Source organism: Panthera leo, chromosome E2, assembly GCF_018350215.1.
Source record: "Panthera leo isolate Ple1 chromosome E2, P.leo_Ple1_pat1.1, whole genome shotgun sequence".
NCBI classification, from domain to species: domain Eukaryota; kingdom Metazoa; phylum Chordata; class Mammalia; order Carnivora; family Felidae; genus Panthera; species Panthera leo.
The window spans coordinates 34,736,611-34,756,419 of record NC_056693.1 but is presented as its reverse complement, the minus strand read 5'-3'; the positions used below and the strand labels follow the sequence as shown (position 1 = coordinate 34,756,419).

General features: G+C 44.3%; 1 protein-coding gene and 1 long non-coding RNA gene across 4 annotated transcripts; one reads left to right on the top strand and one right to left on the bottom strand.

The window, feature by feature from the left end:
* Positions 1 to 53: 53 nt before the first annotated feature.
* On the bottom strand, positions 54 to 6,434 carry LOC122207901. Of its 2 annotated transcripts, XR_006197052.1 has the most exons (4): positions 6,184 to 6,434; positions 6,007 to 6,106; positions 1,198 to 1,308; positions 54 to 295 (listed from the first exon to the last, which is right to left on the bottom strand). It is a non-coding gene; the product is annotated as an uncharacterized LOC122207901 (long non-coding RNA). The 2 variants fall into 2 exon arrangements; XR_006197053.1 differs by lacking the exon at positions 6,007 to 6,106 and having other exon boundaries at positions 6,184 to 6,430.
* Positions 6,435 to 6,576: 142 nt separating this feature from the next.
* Positions 6,577 to 19,147, top strand: CFAP20 (cilia and flagella associated protein 20). Of its 2 annotated transcripts, XM_042919957.1 has the most exons (7): positions 6,577 to 6,696; positions 6,811 to 6,930; positions 16,029 to 16,108; positions 16,816 to 16,927; positions 17,961 to 18,149; positions 18,498 to 18,608; positions 19,093 to 19,147. In XM_042919957.1, exons 2-7 carry the CDS (start codon positions 6,847 to 6,849, stop codon positions 19,096 to 19,098), a joined length of 582 nt encoding a protein of 193 aa, XP_042775891.1. In that variant the 5' UTR covers positions 6,577 to 6,696; positions 6,811 to 6,846; the 3' UTR covers positions 19,099 to 19,147. The 2 variants fall into 2 exon arrangements, with proteins under 2 accessions (XP_042775891.1, XP_042775890.1); XM_042919956.1 differs by having other exon boundaries at positions 6,577 to 6,930.
* The last annotated feature ends 662 nt before the right edge of the window (positions 19,148 to 19,809 follow it).

Here is a 19,809-nt window from a genome sequence, read left to right as displayed (position 1 = left end):
GAGACTTTTACCAGTTCTGTTACCAGTATTGCCGCAATGAACAAATCTGCGCGTACATTTTTACACGGTATGTTTGTGAGGTAAGATCTTAAAAAGGAAAAACTGTGCTGTATGTTTTGTTTTAGAAAGGGCACTGCTATGATTCAGAGGAAGCAGTCTTCTCTTCCCTTCTCTCACTGGTTTAGGTTGGAACTGGGATGCCTTTAGTCATGGAATTCTTGTGAGGCTCTGTTAGGCACTGGGACATGATGCCCAGAGTCTTTGCGCTTTCCAGGGAAACAGGAATGTTTGAGACCTGAAAAAAAGAAAAGGTGTTGGCGCTAACATAAGAAAGTTATGAAATAAAAAACTAATAAATGTAATTACATGTCTTTCCAATCCTATGAGCTTCATTGTCATTTGCTTTAAAAAAATATTTTTCTTGGGGTGCCTGGGTGGCTCAGTCGGTTGAGCATCCTACTCTTGGTTTTGGCTCAAGTCATGATCCCAGGGTTGTGGAATCAAGCCCAGCACATCAGGCTCCACACTCAGCATGGATTCTCAATGTCTCTCTCTCTCTCTCCCCCCCTCTGCCCTTCTTCCCCACTCGTGTTCTCTCATGCTTTTTAATACAAAAATTTTTTTTAATATTTTTTTCTTGATGCCTGGGTGGCTCTGCCGGTTAAGTGGCCGACCAGCTCGGGACATGATCTCACGGTTCATGAGTTCGAGCCTCGCATCAGCTCAGTGCTGACAGCCTAGAGCCTGCTTCAGATTCTGTGTCTCCCTCTCTCTCTGCCCCTCCCCTGCTCATGCTCTGTCTCTCAAAACTGAATAAACATGGGGAAAAAATTTTTTTTAATGTATATACTTTTCTCTTGGGGCACCTGGGTGGCTCAGTTGGTTGAGTGTCTGACTCTTGGTTTTGGCTCAGGTCGTGATCTCATAGTTCTGTGGGTTCAAGCCCCACATTGAGCTCCGTGCTAGCAGTGCAGAGCCTGCCTGGGATTCTCTTTCTCTCTCCCTCTCTCTGCCCCTCCCCAACTCGCACTGTCTCTGTCTCTCTCAAAATAAATAGAGAAAAAAACTTAGCTTTGGAAAAATATGCATATATGTATTTTTTCTCATGATAATTAGTGAAGAGTCACAATTACAAAATCAAACAATTTCAAAAGCAGTTTTAAAAGATCTTTTCAAAAATTACAGGGAAAAACTTACCTTAAGTATGAAAAATGGCTACTATGGCTGCTATGTTTGAAGTGCTGTAGGGAAGCCTTCAAAAGCACGCAGGGACTGGCAGAGGGGTGGGTGTAGAATGGATGAGCAACACTGAGGAATAAAGAAAAGCTGTTAAAATGTGCATCTCAAACGCATTGTGAAGAAGTCAGACTCAAAAGTATACTTATTCCATTTATGTGACATTCTGGAAAAGGCAAAATGTAGGAAATGGAGAACAGATAAATCTGTGGTTGCCAGGGTTTAAGCATAGGAGGTGATAACACGAGGAAATTTGGGGGTTGATGAAACTTCTGTATCTTAAATGTGGTGATGGTTATATGACTTGGTGCCTTTGTCAAAACTGTACACCGGGGCGCCTGGGTGGCTCAGTCAGTTAAGCATCTGACTTCAGCTCAGGTCATGATCTCGCAGTTCGTGAGTTTGAGCCCCACGTCAGGCTCTGTGCTGACAGCTCGGAGCCTGGAGCCTGCTTCGGATTCTGTGTCTCCCTCTCTCTCTGCTCTTCCCCTGCTCATGCTCTGTCTCTCCCTTCCTCAAAAATAAATAGACACTTAAAAAAATTAAATAAAACTGTACACCATATATACACACACACACACACACACACATATGTATGTGAGTTAAAAAATAAATTAAAAAAAATAACAATAATGTGCAAGGGCCCAACAGAGTCCCATTTGAACTTCACTCTCAGATGAGCAGCGGCCTCGTCCGCCCACCACTGGCTCTTTCACTGCTATCTTCCGGGCTGAGGGTCGTCTCTGGGTGTAACCACCCGGGCCGGGACGCAGTGGTCCTCCATCTACCAGCTGAACACCCAATTTCAAGGCACTCTTCATCTTTACTCCCAGCTAAGGGGTGATTCTCCAGGCACAACTTTACCCACCTCATTGCTATACCTTCCCATGTCGATCAGCAAAGAGGGGTGGGGCGTAAATGCTTCCTTGCAGTGTGTGAAGAGTCCCTTGTGTCTCTCGGAGGCCAGGTGCGCTGAGTTTCTGGGCTCTGACTGACCTGAGCAAACACCATCCACTGGGTTTTGGTATCTTTCAGTGCCTTTGCACACTGAAAGGGATGCTTATGGTTACTGGTGTTTCAAATAATATCTTAGTTGTTTTTCTTTTTAATGTTTGTTTATTTTTGAGAGAGAGACAGAACGCGAGCAGGGAGGGGCAGAGAGAGAGGGAGATAAAGAATCCGAAGCAGGCTCCAGGCTCTGAACTGTCAGCACAGGGCCTGACGCGGGGCTCGAACCCACGAGCGAGCTGTGAGATCATGACGTGAGCCAAAATCGCAGCTCAAATGAATGAGCGTCCCAGGTGCCCCAATAATATCTTAGTTATTAAAGCTGTACATTTAAAATCTAATTTCTCTTGTGTTCTTAACATCAATTTACAAGTCTTGTTATAACTACAAAGTAGTTGGTTTTATGTATAAATACTTTTGCTAAATCCTTGACTGATGCTCAATCGATTCAAAACTTAATGGGTTAAACTGTAAATATTGCTTGTATGCTTAATCTAGTTTCCTTAGAACCATATATTTAATCACATATTTAATCTGTTTGATTTGTACAAACACTTCCAATATGAAAGACCTAAAATGAGATGAAATCTTCCTAAGCATTCAAATACTAACATATTTAAGTCTAAATTCACAGATTTAATAAATAAAATCTTTTAATACTTAATACATTTTAAATTTTTTTTTTCAACGTTTATTTTATTTTTGGGACAGAGAGAGACAGAGCATGAATGGGGGAGGGACAGAGAGAGAGGGAGACACAGAATCGGAAACAGGCTCCAGGCTCCGAGCCATCAGCCCAGAGCCCGACGCGGGGCTCGAACTCGCGGACCGTGAGATCGTGACCTGGCTGAAGTCGGACGCTTAACCGACTGCGCCACCCAGGCGCCCCGATACTTAATACATTTTAAAGTTTAATAAATCAAAATCTTTTAAACATTTAATGTTTACACACTTAAAATTTTATAAGCATTTTAAAATTAAAATCACAGCTAATTTCACATTCCTTCAAGCATTGCAAATTAAATTCAAAGCATCAGGTTCTCCAATACATTAAGGCATCTTAAATAACAAAATATCACAACAATCAGAAACTTATTCCTCTATTTGACAAGGATTACTGGTATCATGGTTTTGATTTACTTGCCATAATCTGTGTGTGACATTCTACCAAGGTAACATTCTATCTGAACTCAGGACTATGATACATTCATAGTCAGAGATTCTGGGGTTGGCCAAGTACAGGTTGCTACTTCTGCAATGGTTATATCCAAATTTCTGGTTAACAAACTAAGCCCCTTGCAATAGTAATGGGATTTTCAAGACCACCCCCAGATCGCACCTCACTCAATGAGGGTCAGGATTTTGTTACCTTTTCTGAAACTCTTAATGGCCTGATACATCAACTAAGCTTCTGCACCCACTACCCAGATTGGAATCACTTCACTGCCTCTGTAAATTCTGCTTCCTTCTTTTCTTCTTTTTTTAACTGACTCGTCCACCTCATTATAATTACAGAAATCACTGAAGGAAGCTACTGATTAGCAAGATTTTTCCTGTATTTTGTCCTTACATAAATTCATGTTGATGAAGGGAAAACAATCTTAAAGAATGATAGTGTAATGCATTTTTCTGTGAGAGACATCTGTGGTTTTAGGTTAAGTTGGTCCACATCACCTTTGAAATGAAAGTATATGTCAGAGGTGATCATTTGACTCTAATCAACTCATTCATTCATCGTATGCCTGCCATGATGGTGGTCCTGTGTAGGTGCTGGGATACATGCACAGAAGAAGACAGTCTGTACCTGAAAAAAGCATGCCAAAATTAAGTCTACCATGGAGTCAACTCACGAATTCATGTTCTCCAAACCTTTGATCAAATCATCTATATTGTAGGGGTGTCTGGGTGATTCAGTCAGTTAAGCGTCTGAGTTCAGCTCAGGTCATGATCTCATAGTTGCTGGGTTCAAGCCCCACACTGGGCTCTGCGCTGACAGTGTGGAACCTACTTGAGATTCTCTCTCTCCTTCTGTCTCTCTGCCCCACCCCCACTTGCACACATGTGCACTCTCAGAATAAATTTAAAAAAAAAAATCATTCTTACTGTAGCTAAGGCCATGATCGCAATAAACTTTGAACCCCAACATAATAAAGAACTAAACACAGTTCAGGTAGACACTTACTGAGAATGGGTAGTTGGGAGAAACAAGCACTTTCGTTTTATTCATCAGCTTGCTCATTGATTGTCTATCTGTTCAAGGCGCTTAAGCCCATACTTGCTCAAGGTGTTCCATTTTTTTAAGTTTATTTATTTATTTTTTAGAGAGAGAGACAGAGAGAGAGAGAGAGAGAGAGAGAGAGAGAGAGAGAGAGAATCCCAAGCAGGCTCCACAACATTAGTGCAGAGCCTGATGTGGGACTCCAACTCATGAACCTTGAGATCATGATCTGAGCTGAAGTCAGACGCTTGGTTAAGCAACTGAGCCACCCAAGCACCCCAAGGTGTTCCGTTTTAACTGAGGAGAGTGCATGGTTAATGAGAGACATGTGAATAGGCAGATGCATTAGGTGAGCCCCAGTGCAGAGGAGAAGATCTTTATTGGTGGGATGGGTCTGGAGCTGCTGAGAACAGGAGACACAGAACCTGTGCTGGGCCTGCAGTGACCAGGACCCCAGGTCCATGACTGATTCACTGATTCAACACATGCTTACTGCATTCCCACTTTATGCCAGCACGTTAGGTACTAGGAATACAAGGCAGACCAAATTCTTTCTCCCAGAAGCTCAAAACAGGGGAAAGGAGACAGCAATAAGTAACTATATAGACTATGAAGTGGTGATAAGTACTATGGAAAGCAATAATAAAGTGGGGTAGGAGGACAAGAAGTTGGGGTTAGAGGTGCCATTTCATGCTGGTTGTCAAAGAGGTCCTCTCTGAGGAGGTAGTGTAATGAGTTGAATAGTATCCCCTCAAAATTCATGTCCACCCAGAACCTGAGAAATGGGCCCTTATTTGGAAAGAGTGCCTTCGTGGATGCAATTAGTTTAAGGTCTCAGGATGATATGATGCTAGATTCAAGGTGGGCACTAAATCCAAATACCGGTGTGCTCATGAGAGGAGAGGACACGGAAGAAAGGTATGCCAAGATGGTGGCAGAGATTGCAGTGAAGCTCCACAAGCCTAGGAGCACCTAGGGCCATCAGGAGCTGGAAGAGGCAAGGAAGATCCCTGAACATTTTAGTAACAATCAAGGGATAAATTGTTTACCAGCCTAAAGCACAGTCCCCAGCAGTCGTCCAAAAATAACAATTTCATAGAAAAAAAACTGTTTTTTACTTTCTACTCTAGTATGATCCACATATCCTCCCACCCCCACCCCCTGCCATGTCTGGAAATTCTGGCTAGATTGTTCACAGGGTTGATGTGAGGATTAAATGATTTAGGAAAGGCTAAGCTCTTAGGATGGTACCTGACACCTGATAAATGCTCGACTGACGCTAGCCATTTGTAGCCTTGTTGATGATGTTAACTGCAAACTCCTTCTCTGTCAGTCACAATACCCAGCACAGGCCTGAGCACAGAATATAATATTTAGGAAGATGCTCAGTGAGTGACTGGTCTCCAACACTTGGGATTTCTTCCACACTTGAAATAGCATAGCTTATTTTGTGTCTTTTTAAAAAATGTTCTAAGTATTAATTGATTTAGAAAAACAGCTCCACCAACTCTATTTTGTTTAATTTTATTAATTCCTGCTGTTACCTTAATGTTCAGGCTTTTTTGTTCGCTAGTGCATTCAAGGTGATTTTCCTGAGAGTACAGCTTTGCATCCCACAAGATACGCAGTATATTCATAGTGACCCTGTTAATGATTAAAGCAATGCTGTACATAAGGCGCTTAGCACAGTGCTCAGTAATGTTTGGTTGCTTTAACCTTACCCTGCACACGGCGGCCAGTCTATTTGACACTGGGGTAAGCAGTTGCTTAGCAAAGCCACCTTCTGCGTCTTTCTCCACTTTACTTCTGCCCTTGTAACTCCTCCCAGTCCTTCAGGGGGCGGGGCCAGGTCTTCACCCTCCTGACCCCACCCCGCCACGTTCCCTTGACACTCTTTGCGTGCTCCACACATTCTATACTCCTGTCTCCTTCCGTTTTCTAAAAGCAGCTCTGGAACTAGGATGAGAAAAATAGTCCCTTGACAACAGAGTTCTTTCCACAAGAAGGCGGGACTGGGGCGGGGCTTAAGACCGGAAGAGCCCGGAAGTCCGTGATCCTTGTGGCAGGATTGGGTCCCGCGTGCTCAGGGGCGGGTTAAGTGGGCGGAGGTATCCATTTTACACAGGGGACTGCCCGCCGCCTCCATTTAAGGCGGGGAGAGGAGCGCGGGCGGCAGTTGCTGTGGTTTCCCAGTTGAGGTTACTTGTTTTTTTTGGGAGCAGAAACTCGTGGAGGTAGTGTCTTGCGACCGATTTTACCCGCGAGGGACTACAGATCAGGCGATCAGGAGCGCAGCCCGGCCAGGCCCAGCCCTTACTTTCCCTTCATCCCTTGGTGCCCATATCTAGGTCGGCTCCGGCGCGGCTGAGAAGGCCGCGGGCGAGATGTTCAAAAACACGTTCCAGAGCGGCTTCCTCTCCATCCTCTACAGCATTGGCAGCAAACCCCTGCAGATCTGGGACAAAAAGGTCAGGAGTTGGGGACAGCCGCTGGGCGGGGTGCAGGGGCCGCGCGTCCCCTCCTCGTCCGGACGCTGGGAACGGGGTGGTGGGTAGTTGTGTAGAGTTGGGGCCTAGGAGTAGGGGAGGCCGGGCGGGCGCTGCTGTGACCTGTCCCCAGGCTGGCGTGACTGAGGTGCAAGGTAGGGGCGTCGTGTAAGCAGTTGGGGGTGCGTGTGGGGTGGGCGTGGCTGGGGTTTAAGTGTCCAGAGGCCATGGTGTGGTTATGACAGTGGTCCCTCTCCGCAGTCTTGATTTGCTCAGTCGGTTCCTCAGAAGCCTCGGTTTCCCTGTTTATATGGTGGGATAGATAGTACCCGTGTCATAGCGTGAAATGCATAAACTTACTTGAGGTTGCTTTGGGAGCATGCAGATGAAAGAAGCTGCTGTTCACTGATTTCACAAATATTTACTGATACCCTGTTTTGTGCCAGGCACTGTGCTGGGCACAAGACACAGAGCTTTTGTTCCAGGCATCGTTATAGAGGCACAGCCAGAAGGCAGTTATGTTTGGATTTCATTCATTTGCTCCTTTCCTTCCAGTGATCTCAAACAAGGGAGAATTCGGGTGGCCTTTGGCACCTGCTCCACATTCAGTGCTACTTGGGGTCTGAACTGTGCCTTCTGTGCTTGATTTCTACATCAGGAAAATTGCAAAATGGTGATAAAGTTTTGTTTGGGTTAATAAGTTCAGAGCCAAGTGCAAGCCTCGTTATTTTTATTCCGGTCTCCCCTGGGTAATACTTTCACTGACCCCAGGAGATGATGACCTTGCCCACTTTTTGGAGATGTGGGGTAGGGGCATGTATGTCTAGCAGGCTGTGCGTTGGTCTGCGTTTTATTACTTGGTTATTTCATTGCTCACGTGAATTCCTAGTCCGCTGTACCCTTTTTTAGGGTAAGTTCAGGTAGGCAGTCTCTTGTGGAAGACAGGTGATTTTCTCAAGGGAGAATGGAGAGAAGTGGTATGTTGAATGGTATTTTATAGAGATAAATGTGGAATAATCTAAGTAAGCAGGTTATGGGTAACGAAGCCAAGAATCTTGGATTTCATCTCAGAACAGCTCTTTGTCTTCCTTATCCGCAAATGAGCGTTTGGGGCCACACGAGATTGATAGAGAACACCGATAGGCTTCTGCCGGTCAGGACTAGGGAATTCTGCATTTTGAGAGCAGCTTTGAGAGTGCTGCGTTCTTCATGTCATTTTTATAATAGTTGGCAGATCTGAATATAATGAGTCGCTTGGGCCCTATGCACATGCGAAACATCGAAGTCTCGTCTTTTCACTATGCTTCTGTCCACAAGCCCAGTCTCATACCAAGAGTATTACACAGGAAAGCAGTTCCTTAGTTTTGTTCCCTGCGTTATTGAGGTTTTCACTTCCATGGTTCTGTTCACATTGGAATAAACACTGAAACCTCTGAAACTGCATCTCTACACAGAGAACCTGGCCTGAATGTACCTGGGAACTTTGTAAGGATGATGGCTGCCCACCTGTGGCTGGGCTTAGTTTTGGGCTGTCAGGAGGCATGGAGGGAGTAACCTTGTGTGCTAGCTGAACGTGCAGTTACAACAAAAAGGTCAACATAAGGCTCTTGAAATAGAGAACGGGACCTGATCTAGGAGAGGTTTCTGGAGCAGGCCAGAGAACTTAGTAACACTGAAAGACTTGCAGAGGTAGGGACGCTTCAGCGTTTCGATTAGGTGAAACTTACCAGAGTTGTCCATTTTAACCTTTCTGGGCTTGATCTTTTTGTGTGTTTTATTTTTCAAATGCAGCTTTTTGGCCAGTCAATATGTTTACACACGGAATATAAAAGCAAAGTAACCATGGTGCACTGTGTCCCTTAACAACGCCGCTAGAGGTCGGATGGTACCCTAATGACATAAACACGTGTGAAAACATTATTAGAACACCTGGCAGGGTTACTTGGAGTAAATTAAACAGACCTTTTGGCAAAGAAAACATTTAGAATAACACTCATTTTAAGCAAAACTCTTATAATAGTAAAAGTTAATTATATTTCTACTTTTTGTATTTTTTTAAGTTTATTGATTTTAAGAGAGAGAGAGAGAGCGAGAGAGCGTGTGGGAGTGGCAGAGAGAGAAGGAGAAACAGAGAGAATCCCAAGCAGACTCTGCACTGTCAGCATGGCTCCCTACATGGGGCTTGAACCCACAAACTTTGACATCATGACCTGAGCCAAAATTGAAAGTCAGATGCTTAACCGAGTGAGCCACCCAGGTGTCCTTCTACTTTCTGTGTTTGTTTGTGTCTAATGTTTATTTTTGAGAGAGAGAGAGAGAGAGAGAGAGTGTGTGAGCTGGGGAGGGGCAGAGAGAGGGAGACACAATCCGAAGCAGGTTCCAGGCTGTAAGCTGTCAGCACAGAGCCCAATGTGGGGCTCGAACTCACAAACCACAAGATCATGAGCTGAGCCAAAGTCAAATACTTTTTGTATTTAGACTGAAATGGGTTTAGGGGTGAATCTTTTCCCCTGGGGCAAGGGAAGGAAAGGGAAAGGATAAGTTTGGGGCAGATCCATAGGCTTTGTTGCATGTGTGCCTTTTCTTAGCTATATTAAAGTCCTCAGGAAGTGTTGGGAATCCAATTCAGTTGGGGAAACACTGGGAATTGATATACTTATCAAAGTATTGAGCAACAGTTAAATCACAGGCATTGTGTAGATTTGGGGAGATAAAAAGTTAGAAGACATTTTCCCTGCTCTTAGGGAGTAAGGCAAAGTTGTAGTAAAGGTAAAGTTCGATGGAGGGAGGGATAGACCATCCACATTTATCTAGAAATGACCCTGAACTCTGCCAGTAGTATATGGCTATTTTTGTTACTATTGTGATTTCACAAACTTTACTATTCTCCTTCCGGAGTTTATGGAGAAGAATTTCTATAGTTTGTTTTTTGTAAAGAGTAATCTTGGAAAAATTAAGTTTGGCTTCTGTTTGGGCTCTGGGTCTCCTTATGAGTGTGAAGAGTGAACGCCATATTCATACTAGTGAATTGACAGGCTCCATTTTTGTGGGTGTGCTTACTAACATCTGTAACATCTGCGTTTATCAGACCCTCTTTGAAGTTCATAGCTCCTGCCGCCCATCTCTTCCTTCAAATCTCAACTTAAACATTGTTACGTTGGGAGCTTAAGTTAGGTCTCCTGTGTATTCCTGTGGCCCTCTACTTCACACTGTATGGCAGTTGCCTATTTATTGTGTATTTCCCACTAGACTACAAGTTCCTTTAGGGGAAGAAAACTTTTTTACCTTGAAACCCCAGGGCTGGAGTTGGGACAGGGTGGATGTGCGCCCTGGCTCTGTCCTATGTCCTGTCTTGTGTAACCTTGGGCAAGCACTTACCTGCCCAGTTTTCTTATTTTGTAATGATGCCACCTCCTTCCATGATTATGGAGATTAAATGAAGGTTTATATAAAATGCTTGGCAACAGAGTTATGGCATACAGTATTAAATAGGGCAGGAAACCCAGGAATTTGCTCAAGAGTAAATAAGTTTATAATTGATACCTAGGAATAGGAAATACAGTAAAGCCAGACTTCTGAAATTAGAATAATTTAGTCATTGTAGCATGGCTTTCCCAGTCCAAAACCCTTAACGTGACTCTAAGGCCACACAGCACATGGTCGGGTGCCTGCTTAACCAATTCTCCAGGCTTGCCCCCCCCCCACCCCCCACCGGGTTCCCCTCTTAGACCTCCTACTGAACTGAAGGAGGTTGTGTTCTCTCACCTTCAGGCCTTTGTACCTGTCCCTCTGCTGGGACCCACCCTTCCACCTCTGTTAGTCTCCAGGTTATAGCACAAAGGCACTTCGTCAGATTAAGTGAGTCTATATCCACTTGCCCCTCCAGGTTAAGTTCATTTATACCCCCTTATAGAGCCTCTACTTCCTTTTCATCATACCCATCGTTCTTGAAATTCATTCTTGAAATTAGCTTCTTAAAATCTGTATTCCTTGCTAGACTGCAAGCCTCCTGATAAAGACCTCTGTCTTTATCAAACCAACAGCTTAGGAGAAATTAGGGGTTTCTTAATGTTCCCTTAACTTCTGGAACCAGCAAATATTTCATTTATTAAAGGACTTTTATGTTTAATGTCGATATCACTTCTGGTTTGTAAAGAAAATACCAGAAGGTTCTGTTCCCACTTATGCCTGTGTAAAACATAAAATTTTCATATTTCAAAATATGTTTAATATCCTAAAAGTCTACTAGATGAGAATGTTAGTTCATACAAGTTTCTCTGTCTTTCTCACCTCTCACCTCGTCTTTCAGCTGCCGCTGATCCTCGCCTATTCTAAAACTAAGTATTAGAAGCAGACGTTTTGTGGTTGTTGTTGGATAGTATTAGATTCCTTCCCTGTTCCTAATTTTAAAAATGAATAATCTCTCTCCAGAAAAGGAGTTTCCACACCCTCATTTTTAATTAGCAAACTTTCTTGGTACATGTTAAACTGCTGCGTTCCCGGTAGTAGGATCGAGGGCATTGGACATGAAGGTAGTATAGCTGGGTTTTTTCCCAGACTTTTACTGGATCAGCCTGATGATGTTTATTATTCTGAGTAATAGCTTTTACTATAATTGGGCGAAGGCATGGGTTTGAGTTACACTTGCCCTTGCAAGGCATTGCTAGGAAGAGACTGGTTAGCACTGCACTTAATTGCCTTTACTGTAACTAAAGGGTTGTTTGTATATGCCCAGAGTTTCCCGTGTGCTATCTGGAGAGTCCCTGTTAAGTGCAGCAAAGGGAGAGAAGCTTTGACCCGTCGGAGCCTGCAAGGCCCAGGCCTTGAGACAGAGCTATGCCCGGCTCTCCCCACAGAGGTCTCCCTCTGCCTGTTTTCTGACTTACATCCCGGCCCCTAGCTACAGGCGAAACTTTCCTGCCGACATGTACAGCTCTAATGGCTTAATGTAAATTGGAACATGTGTCATTATTAAGACTAGGATGCCAGATGGCTGAGGGCTCAGCTGTCTGCCAGGATAAGTGGGTGGAGCCAGAAAAATGAAAAGTGGGGGTAGAGAATGGATACAACTCATGTGTTATTTTTAAAACACTTGAAGAAATATGGAGAGTTGGCTAGCTTTCTCCCTATCCCAGTAGTACTTTTTTCCCCTCAGCTTGACCTTCCTCCCTGGAGCTTACATTGAAAAAAAAAAAAAAAAAAAGAAAAGAAAATCAGTGTTCTTTATTAGTTGCCCCAGTGACCATGGAAAGCCTGGGAGAGTGATTGCAAGAAGGGCTTGAAGGTTCCTTTCCTGGTGTCCACAGAGGCTGAGAACCTTTTTGATTTGTTGTAGCCAGTAACCCGGGTTCTGCAGCTCCCAAAGTACGTCCATCTCATAGCTTTGGGGGTGGAGGGAGGGTGGGGATAGGGAGTTCTTGAAAAAAAATGTAAGATTGGCTTTGTTTATTTTTTGGAGGAATAAAATACTTGTAACCTGCACCTTGATAGCGGGACTGTGTCATGAAGTAAAAAAGAATGAAAAAGTCAAAAACAATTGGCACTGTCTCATTTAGAGAGGGAAGTAAGATAAAACCTATTTCCACCATAAGCAATAAATACTGACCAGTTCACTTTATCTTCATTTCAAAGCCAGGCCTGCTTAGTGACCTCTGAACTGGAAGGAGCTAAGGAAAGGAAGTCAATGCTTTCTGAGGTCACGTATCTTGTTGTATGTGTTTGTCAGAAGCAGGACTGAGGAGGGGGTTGCTTCCTGCAAGACCTTTACAATTTAAAACAGTGACGGCCAGACTGCCAAGGTGGTTGAGAGGCCTTGTCCCAAATTGTCCACCCCGCTTTTCCCTTGATCCTAGTTTTAGAGCCTAAAGAGGTTTGGGGAGGTGTCCTTTAAGTGCTCATCTCTCTGATTAATTGCACCCCCCACCCCTCTTTCCCAGTGAGTTTCGATTTGCAGCCCTTAAATAAAGGAGAAAAATCATAATTCACTAACCAATCAACTTAATTTGATTTCAGAACTCTGGCAGTTGGTGATAGGAGAATACTTAAAACTCCAGAGAGACCGGTGGGCATTCCTTTGAAAAAGCTGCCTTTTTTCCTGGTTCTCCTGGTTTATGGACTACGTTAATTAATTTTGTAAGACTGAAGTCCTGGAGTGTGGTGGTTGATGTGTTGCTGAGAGAAATTTCTCTGTAGGAAGTTTTTGAAAGTCTAGCTAAAAATGAGCTTGCCTCTGGGGCAGAGGCAGAAGAATACACAAAGTCTGTTTTGGCTTCCAGTCTGTTGGCTTCTGCGTGCTTTGTAAGGCATTGTTTTCTTCTGTATAAAGACTTGAATAGTAGCATTTGCTGGAGTGAAGTCATCTGCTAGAAACTTTGAGATGGGCAGAAGCAAATTTCCTAACATTTCCTCCCTGTGGAATCTGGCCGAGCTTTCTGGAGCGAAGAGAACATTCTCCCTGTGCTCTGAGAGACCTTTGGGGATGTAAGGTTCGAAGCCATGCTTTTAAGCAATATTGGATAAATTGCAACAAGTTGCCTTTTAGCAATAATTAATTGATACTTTCAGGTTAACCATGTCGATTGTTGCATTGTGTATCCTTTAAAGAAAGAATGAAGTTATAAAGAATAATTAGTTGTATGTTATCAAATTAGTGTTTGCATCTTGTTGGAATACCAGCCCCTCTTAGCAACATGACTACATCACGTTATTTGGAAATAATTTCGCATTTGATTCCTCCTTCACCAGCAAGTCCGTCTGTTTTCCACAGCAGCTGTGGGCTAGCAGATCGAGGAGGAATATTGCCATTTGGTCCCGAGTGTTTATGTGGGGAATGAGGTGGGCCGCATTGGCATGTGCTACACAGACCCAAGCCTTTGTGCTCTTAATCTCCCTGGGAAAGAGGCCCAGAACTCGAAGCAGGAGGGCAGCGGTGTCGCCAGCTTTGTTTGAGGAGCACTTCAATGTGACGTTTGTGTCTTAAGAACCCAAGAAATGCTGCATTGGCAGAGATCTGGGGCCCATCCACCCTGCGTTCAGTCTCTGATAATGGGCACCAAAGGCTGATTTGTGGGAAAGCATTCCTCATGCTGGCAGCCTCCCTGGCTTTGTGATAGACCCCAGTCTCTCTGGCTTCCTATAATAGTCCATGGTGGATATGTTATCCAGGAGTTTTTTTTAAATCCTCCTTGAATCTATTCACCCTTGCCAACTCTCAGGGTGACAAATTCCAGAAGTCAGCAAATATTTGAATGCTTAGTTTATGCCTCGCATAGTACTAAGCTTTGTAGAAGATGCAAATGATGCTTACTACTTGATCCCTACCCTTGAGCTTATACTTTTGTAAGGAGACAAGACTCAGTTACATCTCGCAGAAAAAGATAGGCAGTGATATCAAATGTCCCATGGGAACACCAGGCACACCTCAAGTGGATCAAATTCACAGTACCAGAGGTCAGAGACTGATGCCTAAAAACAAAATGCTGTAATATTAATAATCCATTTTGAAAATACAACTCTCAGTCAGACTTGACACCGTGTTCTCTATATGCAAGTCTACTGGAAAGCCAAAGGATTGAGTCAATACGACATGTCAATACAGCCATTTTCACTATGCCTGGAAAAAGATCACATGCTTTAGGTGCATCCTGTACCAAATCTTGTTGATGTTTTTCATGTATTAATCCATTCAGCCCTAATAGTCCAGCCCTGTGTCAAAAATGCCTTTGCGTTTCTCTGCTGTGTCCATATTAGGTGCTTAAGCGCTCATTGCTTGAAGGTAATTGTGCTTTCCCGAATATTTTAAGAGGGGAAATCCATATTGAATATTGATCTCTCTTCATATTGTACCTCCTACGTATGCAGCAGACGACACAGAACCATGTAGGATGAAGTGCTAAATTATATGGTCTAGGCTACATGAGCCAGACAGACAAATCAGAAAGAAGAGAGGTTGGTGTGGGCTGAAACGCTGAAGAAGGGTTTTGTGTGCAGCACCGATGAGACTTGAATTCTTTAAAAATTTGAAATTTAGGGAAAAAATAAGGAAGCAGGAAGTAGGAGCATTGTAATAAGCAGTGTAGAAGATAAAAATGATGCTTGATACTGGGGAGTAGTGCTCTCATTTTCTGGTTGCTGCCCTCCCAGTGGAGGTGCCCTTCCAGTGGCACCCAGGATTGGGCCTTTTTGACCGAAGAAGTATATAAGACAGTGTGGAAAGCCTGGTCATTAATCCTGACTCTGTCACTTAGGGTCCTCATTTGCACTGCCCGGATGTCAGTGTCCACATGTGTAAAATACCACCTACCTTATGATTTTTGTTAGGATTAAGTCAGAGAGTGTATATGAATGTTCCTAGTGCATAGTAGGCACTGAGTAAATGTTAGCTGAATCGAGTTGATTTCTTTTTCTTTTTTATGTTTATTTTTTGAGAGAGAAGGAGAGAAAGATTCACAAGTACACTCCATGCTGCCAGCACAGAACCCAACAGGGGGCTCGAACTCGCAAACTGAGATCATGACCTGAGCCAAAACTAAGAGTCAGACACTTAACTGACTGAGCCACCCAAGTGCCCCTCGAGTTGATTTCTTTGGGAAGAAATTTATCCTAATTTATAGATTGCCAAGTCACCTGCAATTCCTGTGGTGGCTGATGGGACCTTATATAGAGGTAATATCATGGCCTACTTACAGATAAGCTCAGTATACCGTGTCCCAAAGTTCTGTGTTATGCCCCAAGAGCTACTGTGGTTTTCTTTAAATGGTCCCATTCAGGGGCGCCTGGGTGGCTCAGTCGGTTAAGCATCCGACTTCGGCTCAGGTCATGATCTCGTGGTTTGTGAGTTCAAGCCCCGCGTCAGGCTCTGTGCTGACAGCTCAGAGCCTGGAGCCTGTTTTGGATTCTGTGTCTCCCTCTCTCTCTCTCTCTCTGACCCTCCCCCGTTCATGCTCTGTCTCTCTCTCTGTCTCAAAAATAAATAAAAACGTTTAAAAAAAAAAAAAAATGGTCCCATTCAGCCTTCAGAATCTTAACAAAGTTGTTGCCAAATATTTCAGTCCTAATTGGTTTAATTTTCTTCGTTGTAGGTGCGGAATGGCCACATCAAAAGAATCACTGATAATGACATCCAGTCCCTGGTGCTAGAGATTGAAGGGACAAATGTCAGGTAGGTGGCCCCTCTGTTCACCCAGAGACCCGGTACAGCAGGGAGGCAGTACGTCATAGAAGTTAATAAGCACAGACTGTGGCACCGAGCGCCTGGTGTGGATCCAACTCACTGCTTACAGCTTACCTTGGACAAGTTACTTAACCCACAGGCCTTAGTTTCCTCATCTGTAAAATAGGGATAGTAACAGGACACCTTCCTTAGAGGGTTGTTGTGAAGATTAAGTAAGCAAATTGTGTATAAAGCACTTAAAGCCTGCTCAGCACATAGTAAGTGCTGTATATTAGTTATATTATTATTAATAAGTAACCAAGGCTGTGGGTGTGGGCGGAGGGATGGCACCGGTCATAGTAGATGGCGTGTGCCACTATGTGGCTCTCTGTGCCACAGTGGTCCTAGTTTACGTTTTCTATCACTTGATGCTTCTCTTAGACCAGAATTGAGTCTTCTCTCACTGGAGGAAATTCCTCAGATCGCTGGCCTGGGTTTGTTTTCCAGGTTATTTTTTTGTTGATGTCTAGCCCTGTGTTCAGCTTTTGTTTCAGAGTCCAGCGTTGTGTTTTCTTAAGCATCAGCTGATTCAAGGATTGAGGATTGGGTGAGGTACCTGGCTCTTTTAGATCTGCTTTCCATCTTACTCTTGGACCGAGTGTTTTTGCTGTGTGTACCACAAGGGAAGTGCTTACCGGTGTCTCCTCTCTCTGCAGCACCACGTATATCACCTGTCCTGCAGACCCAAAAAAGACATTGGGGATTAAACTGCCCTTCCTTGTCATGATTATCAAAAATTTGAAGAAATACTTTACCTTTGAAGTACAGGTTAGTATATGCACATGAATGTGTACACTCTCAGCTATACCATAGGGATAGCTCATCAACTTGCAGGAAAAAAAATAGCTCTGGGAAAGTATCTTTAGTCTTTTGTATGTATTTTTAAAAACAAAATTTTTTTTTAATCTTTATTTATTTTTGAGAGAGAGACAGAGAGACAGAGAGAGCAAGGGAGGAACAGAGAGAGGGGGAGACACAGAATCTGAAGCAGGCTCCAGGCTCCAAGCTGTCAGCATAGAGCCCAACACGGGGCTCGAACCAACGAACTGTGAGATCATGACCTGAGCCGTAGTAGGACGCTTAACCGACTGAGCCACCCACGCATCCCGTATTTTTTTTTTTAAGTTTATTTGTTTATGTTGAGAGAGAGAAAGCATGAGTCAGGGAGGGGAAGAGAGAGAGAATCCCAAGTAGGCCCTGCTCTGTCAGCACAGAGCCTGACGCAGGGCTCGAACCCAAGAACCGTGAGATCCTGACCAGAGCCAAAGTCTGACACTTAACTGACTGAGCCACCCAGGAGCCCCTGTATGTATTCTTTTCTGCTTCTACTACACACTTGATGCAGCCGTTATTATACGGCATAAATTTGGTATCGGTAGTCAAACTTTAATGCCAAGTTTTTAAAGAAGCAGTAGGCACCTAGGAAATCTGAAAAACAGCTGTAAGTTTCAAAGCTTAAAGGTTAGAGTAGTGTCCATTTAGTACTGGTTATTGTTGGTCTCTGTTCTAGTATTTTTGATTTTTGAAACGGAAGAATGTTTATGAAATCATTTTATGGTCTGTGGGCCCTCGGGTGTGTCATGTGTCATAAGCAGCTGGTGTTGTCTTGGCAACGGACAAGATAAACTTGCTACTTCCGGGCCATCTGCGTCCAGTGTGACCTGTATCTGGTCTGTTTATTCTCCCTTGGGTCTCAGCCTTGGGAAACTGGGCTGTGGGAGTTCAGGCCCTTGTCTTATACCCAGGTCGTTTGCTTCTTCCAAGGTAGAGTTCACGTGACTCTTTTTTCTATATGTCATAGGTACTAGATGACAAGAATGTGCGTCGGCGGTTTCGGGCAAGTAACTACCAGAGCACCACCCGAGTCAAACCCTTCATCTGTACCATGCCCATGCGGCTGGATGATGGCTGGAACCAGATTCAGTTCAATCTGTCAGACTTCACACGGCGGGCATATGGCACAAATTACATCGAAACCCTGAGAGTGCAGGTGCTGGCTCCTTTTCTTGTGGAGTGCCAAACGGGAGAGGAGAGTGTGCTCTGCCTGTTCCTGGCTTGTGGCCCTGGTGACAGGACAGTGTGGGTTTTTGGCTAAGCTGCCCAAGTCACTGTCCAGAGGGCTCAGAGAGGTCCAGGCCATATTCAGGTGTCTGCTCAGATATAGTGGGAGAACACAGCAAGCAAAATATCCCTCTTGCCAGACTCCATCCCTAAGCCATGCTGAGGAGAGGCCAAAGAGATGAAGCTTTGACAGCCTCGTGGGAGGAACTCTAGGAGAATCAGGAAAAGAGGAAGGGCAATCCTATTTTGTCTCTTAAAATAAGTCTTGCACCCACAGATCCACGCAAACTGTCGCATCCGACGTGTTTACTTCTCAGACAGACTCTACTCAGAAGATGAACTGCCGGCAGAGTTCAAATTATATCTCCCAGTTCAGAACAAAGCAAAGGTAAGCCAGCCTTCCTCGGAGGAAGGCCAGACGGTGAGTTGGGGGAGCTAGAAAGTGCTCTATTCTGAGTTGGGTTGCAGAGCCTTTCAGTGCTGACGTGGGGTCTGGAGTACCTTTCATTGTAAGATAGATCTTGGGTCTTCTTGCAACATCAGCACTGAATCAGGATCGGTCCTGGGAAATGTTCTGTGACTGTTGTCTCCACCTCCACAAGGTGGTCCTGCCTCTCCCTGGGCGGCATCCTGCTGCTTCCTGCTTACGGGCCTTCCTTGGAGAATATCTTCCATCCGAACAAATTCCTGTCAGCCCATCGGTCTCCTCTGACACAATGCTGGGTGCTTCTTCCATGCCTGCCTGCTGCTGACATTGCGCATTTCTGCACAGTCCAGTGTCCCCTCCGGTGTCACCAGAAAGGGGAAGGCGGGTCAGTGGCACTGACCATCTATTTTTCTGATGCCTCTTCTCTTTGTTTCTTTTTCTCCAGCAATAACTAGAATGCAACTCAAGGGATGTCAGACCCTGGACATGGCTGTTAGTTTGAAAAGGAAACTAACTGGAGGACAATACAAAAAACAAATATTTCTATTAGTTTACTGTGCTGTGGTTCTTTTATCTACTACTTGGTGTCCTTTGTTGTGGACACCAGTGACCATGCCAGAATGCCATCCTCGCATTGCAAGTGCCGTGGGGGGTAGGCCGGGCTCTGGTGCACGAATGCTGGACTTTACCCAGCTGCCTGCCCCAGTGTGTGGAGACACATTTACCAGGAACTATAGAATTAAAGATGTTCCCTAAAGCAATTTCAGACCAATATTTCTTCCTACGGTTTATTCATTGTTTTATATGTTATCTAAATATATGTATATGCTGTGTAATACTCATAATCTGGAAATGAATAAAATGCTATATTCTTGGTTTGTAAATTTGGGTTTTTTGTTTGTTATTTTAGAAGGAGAGAGAACATGAGTGGGGCGGAGGAGGGGTGAGTCGAGGGGGAGGGGGAGAGACTCTTCAGCAGGCTCTGCACCCAGCGTGGAGCCCAACGTGGGATGTGATCCCACGACCCTCAGATCATGACCTGAGGCCGAAATCAAGGGTTGGACGCTCAACCGACTGAGCCACCCAGGCACCCCAGTAAATTTGTTCTTAGTTTATTTTTTTAATGATATTTTTCTTTCCTTTGTGATGTGAACATAGAGCT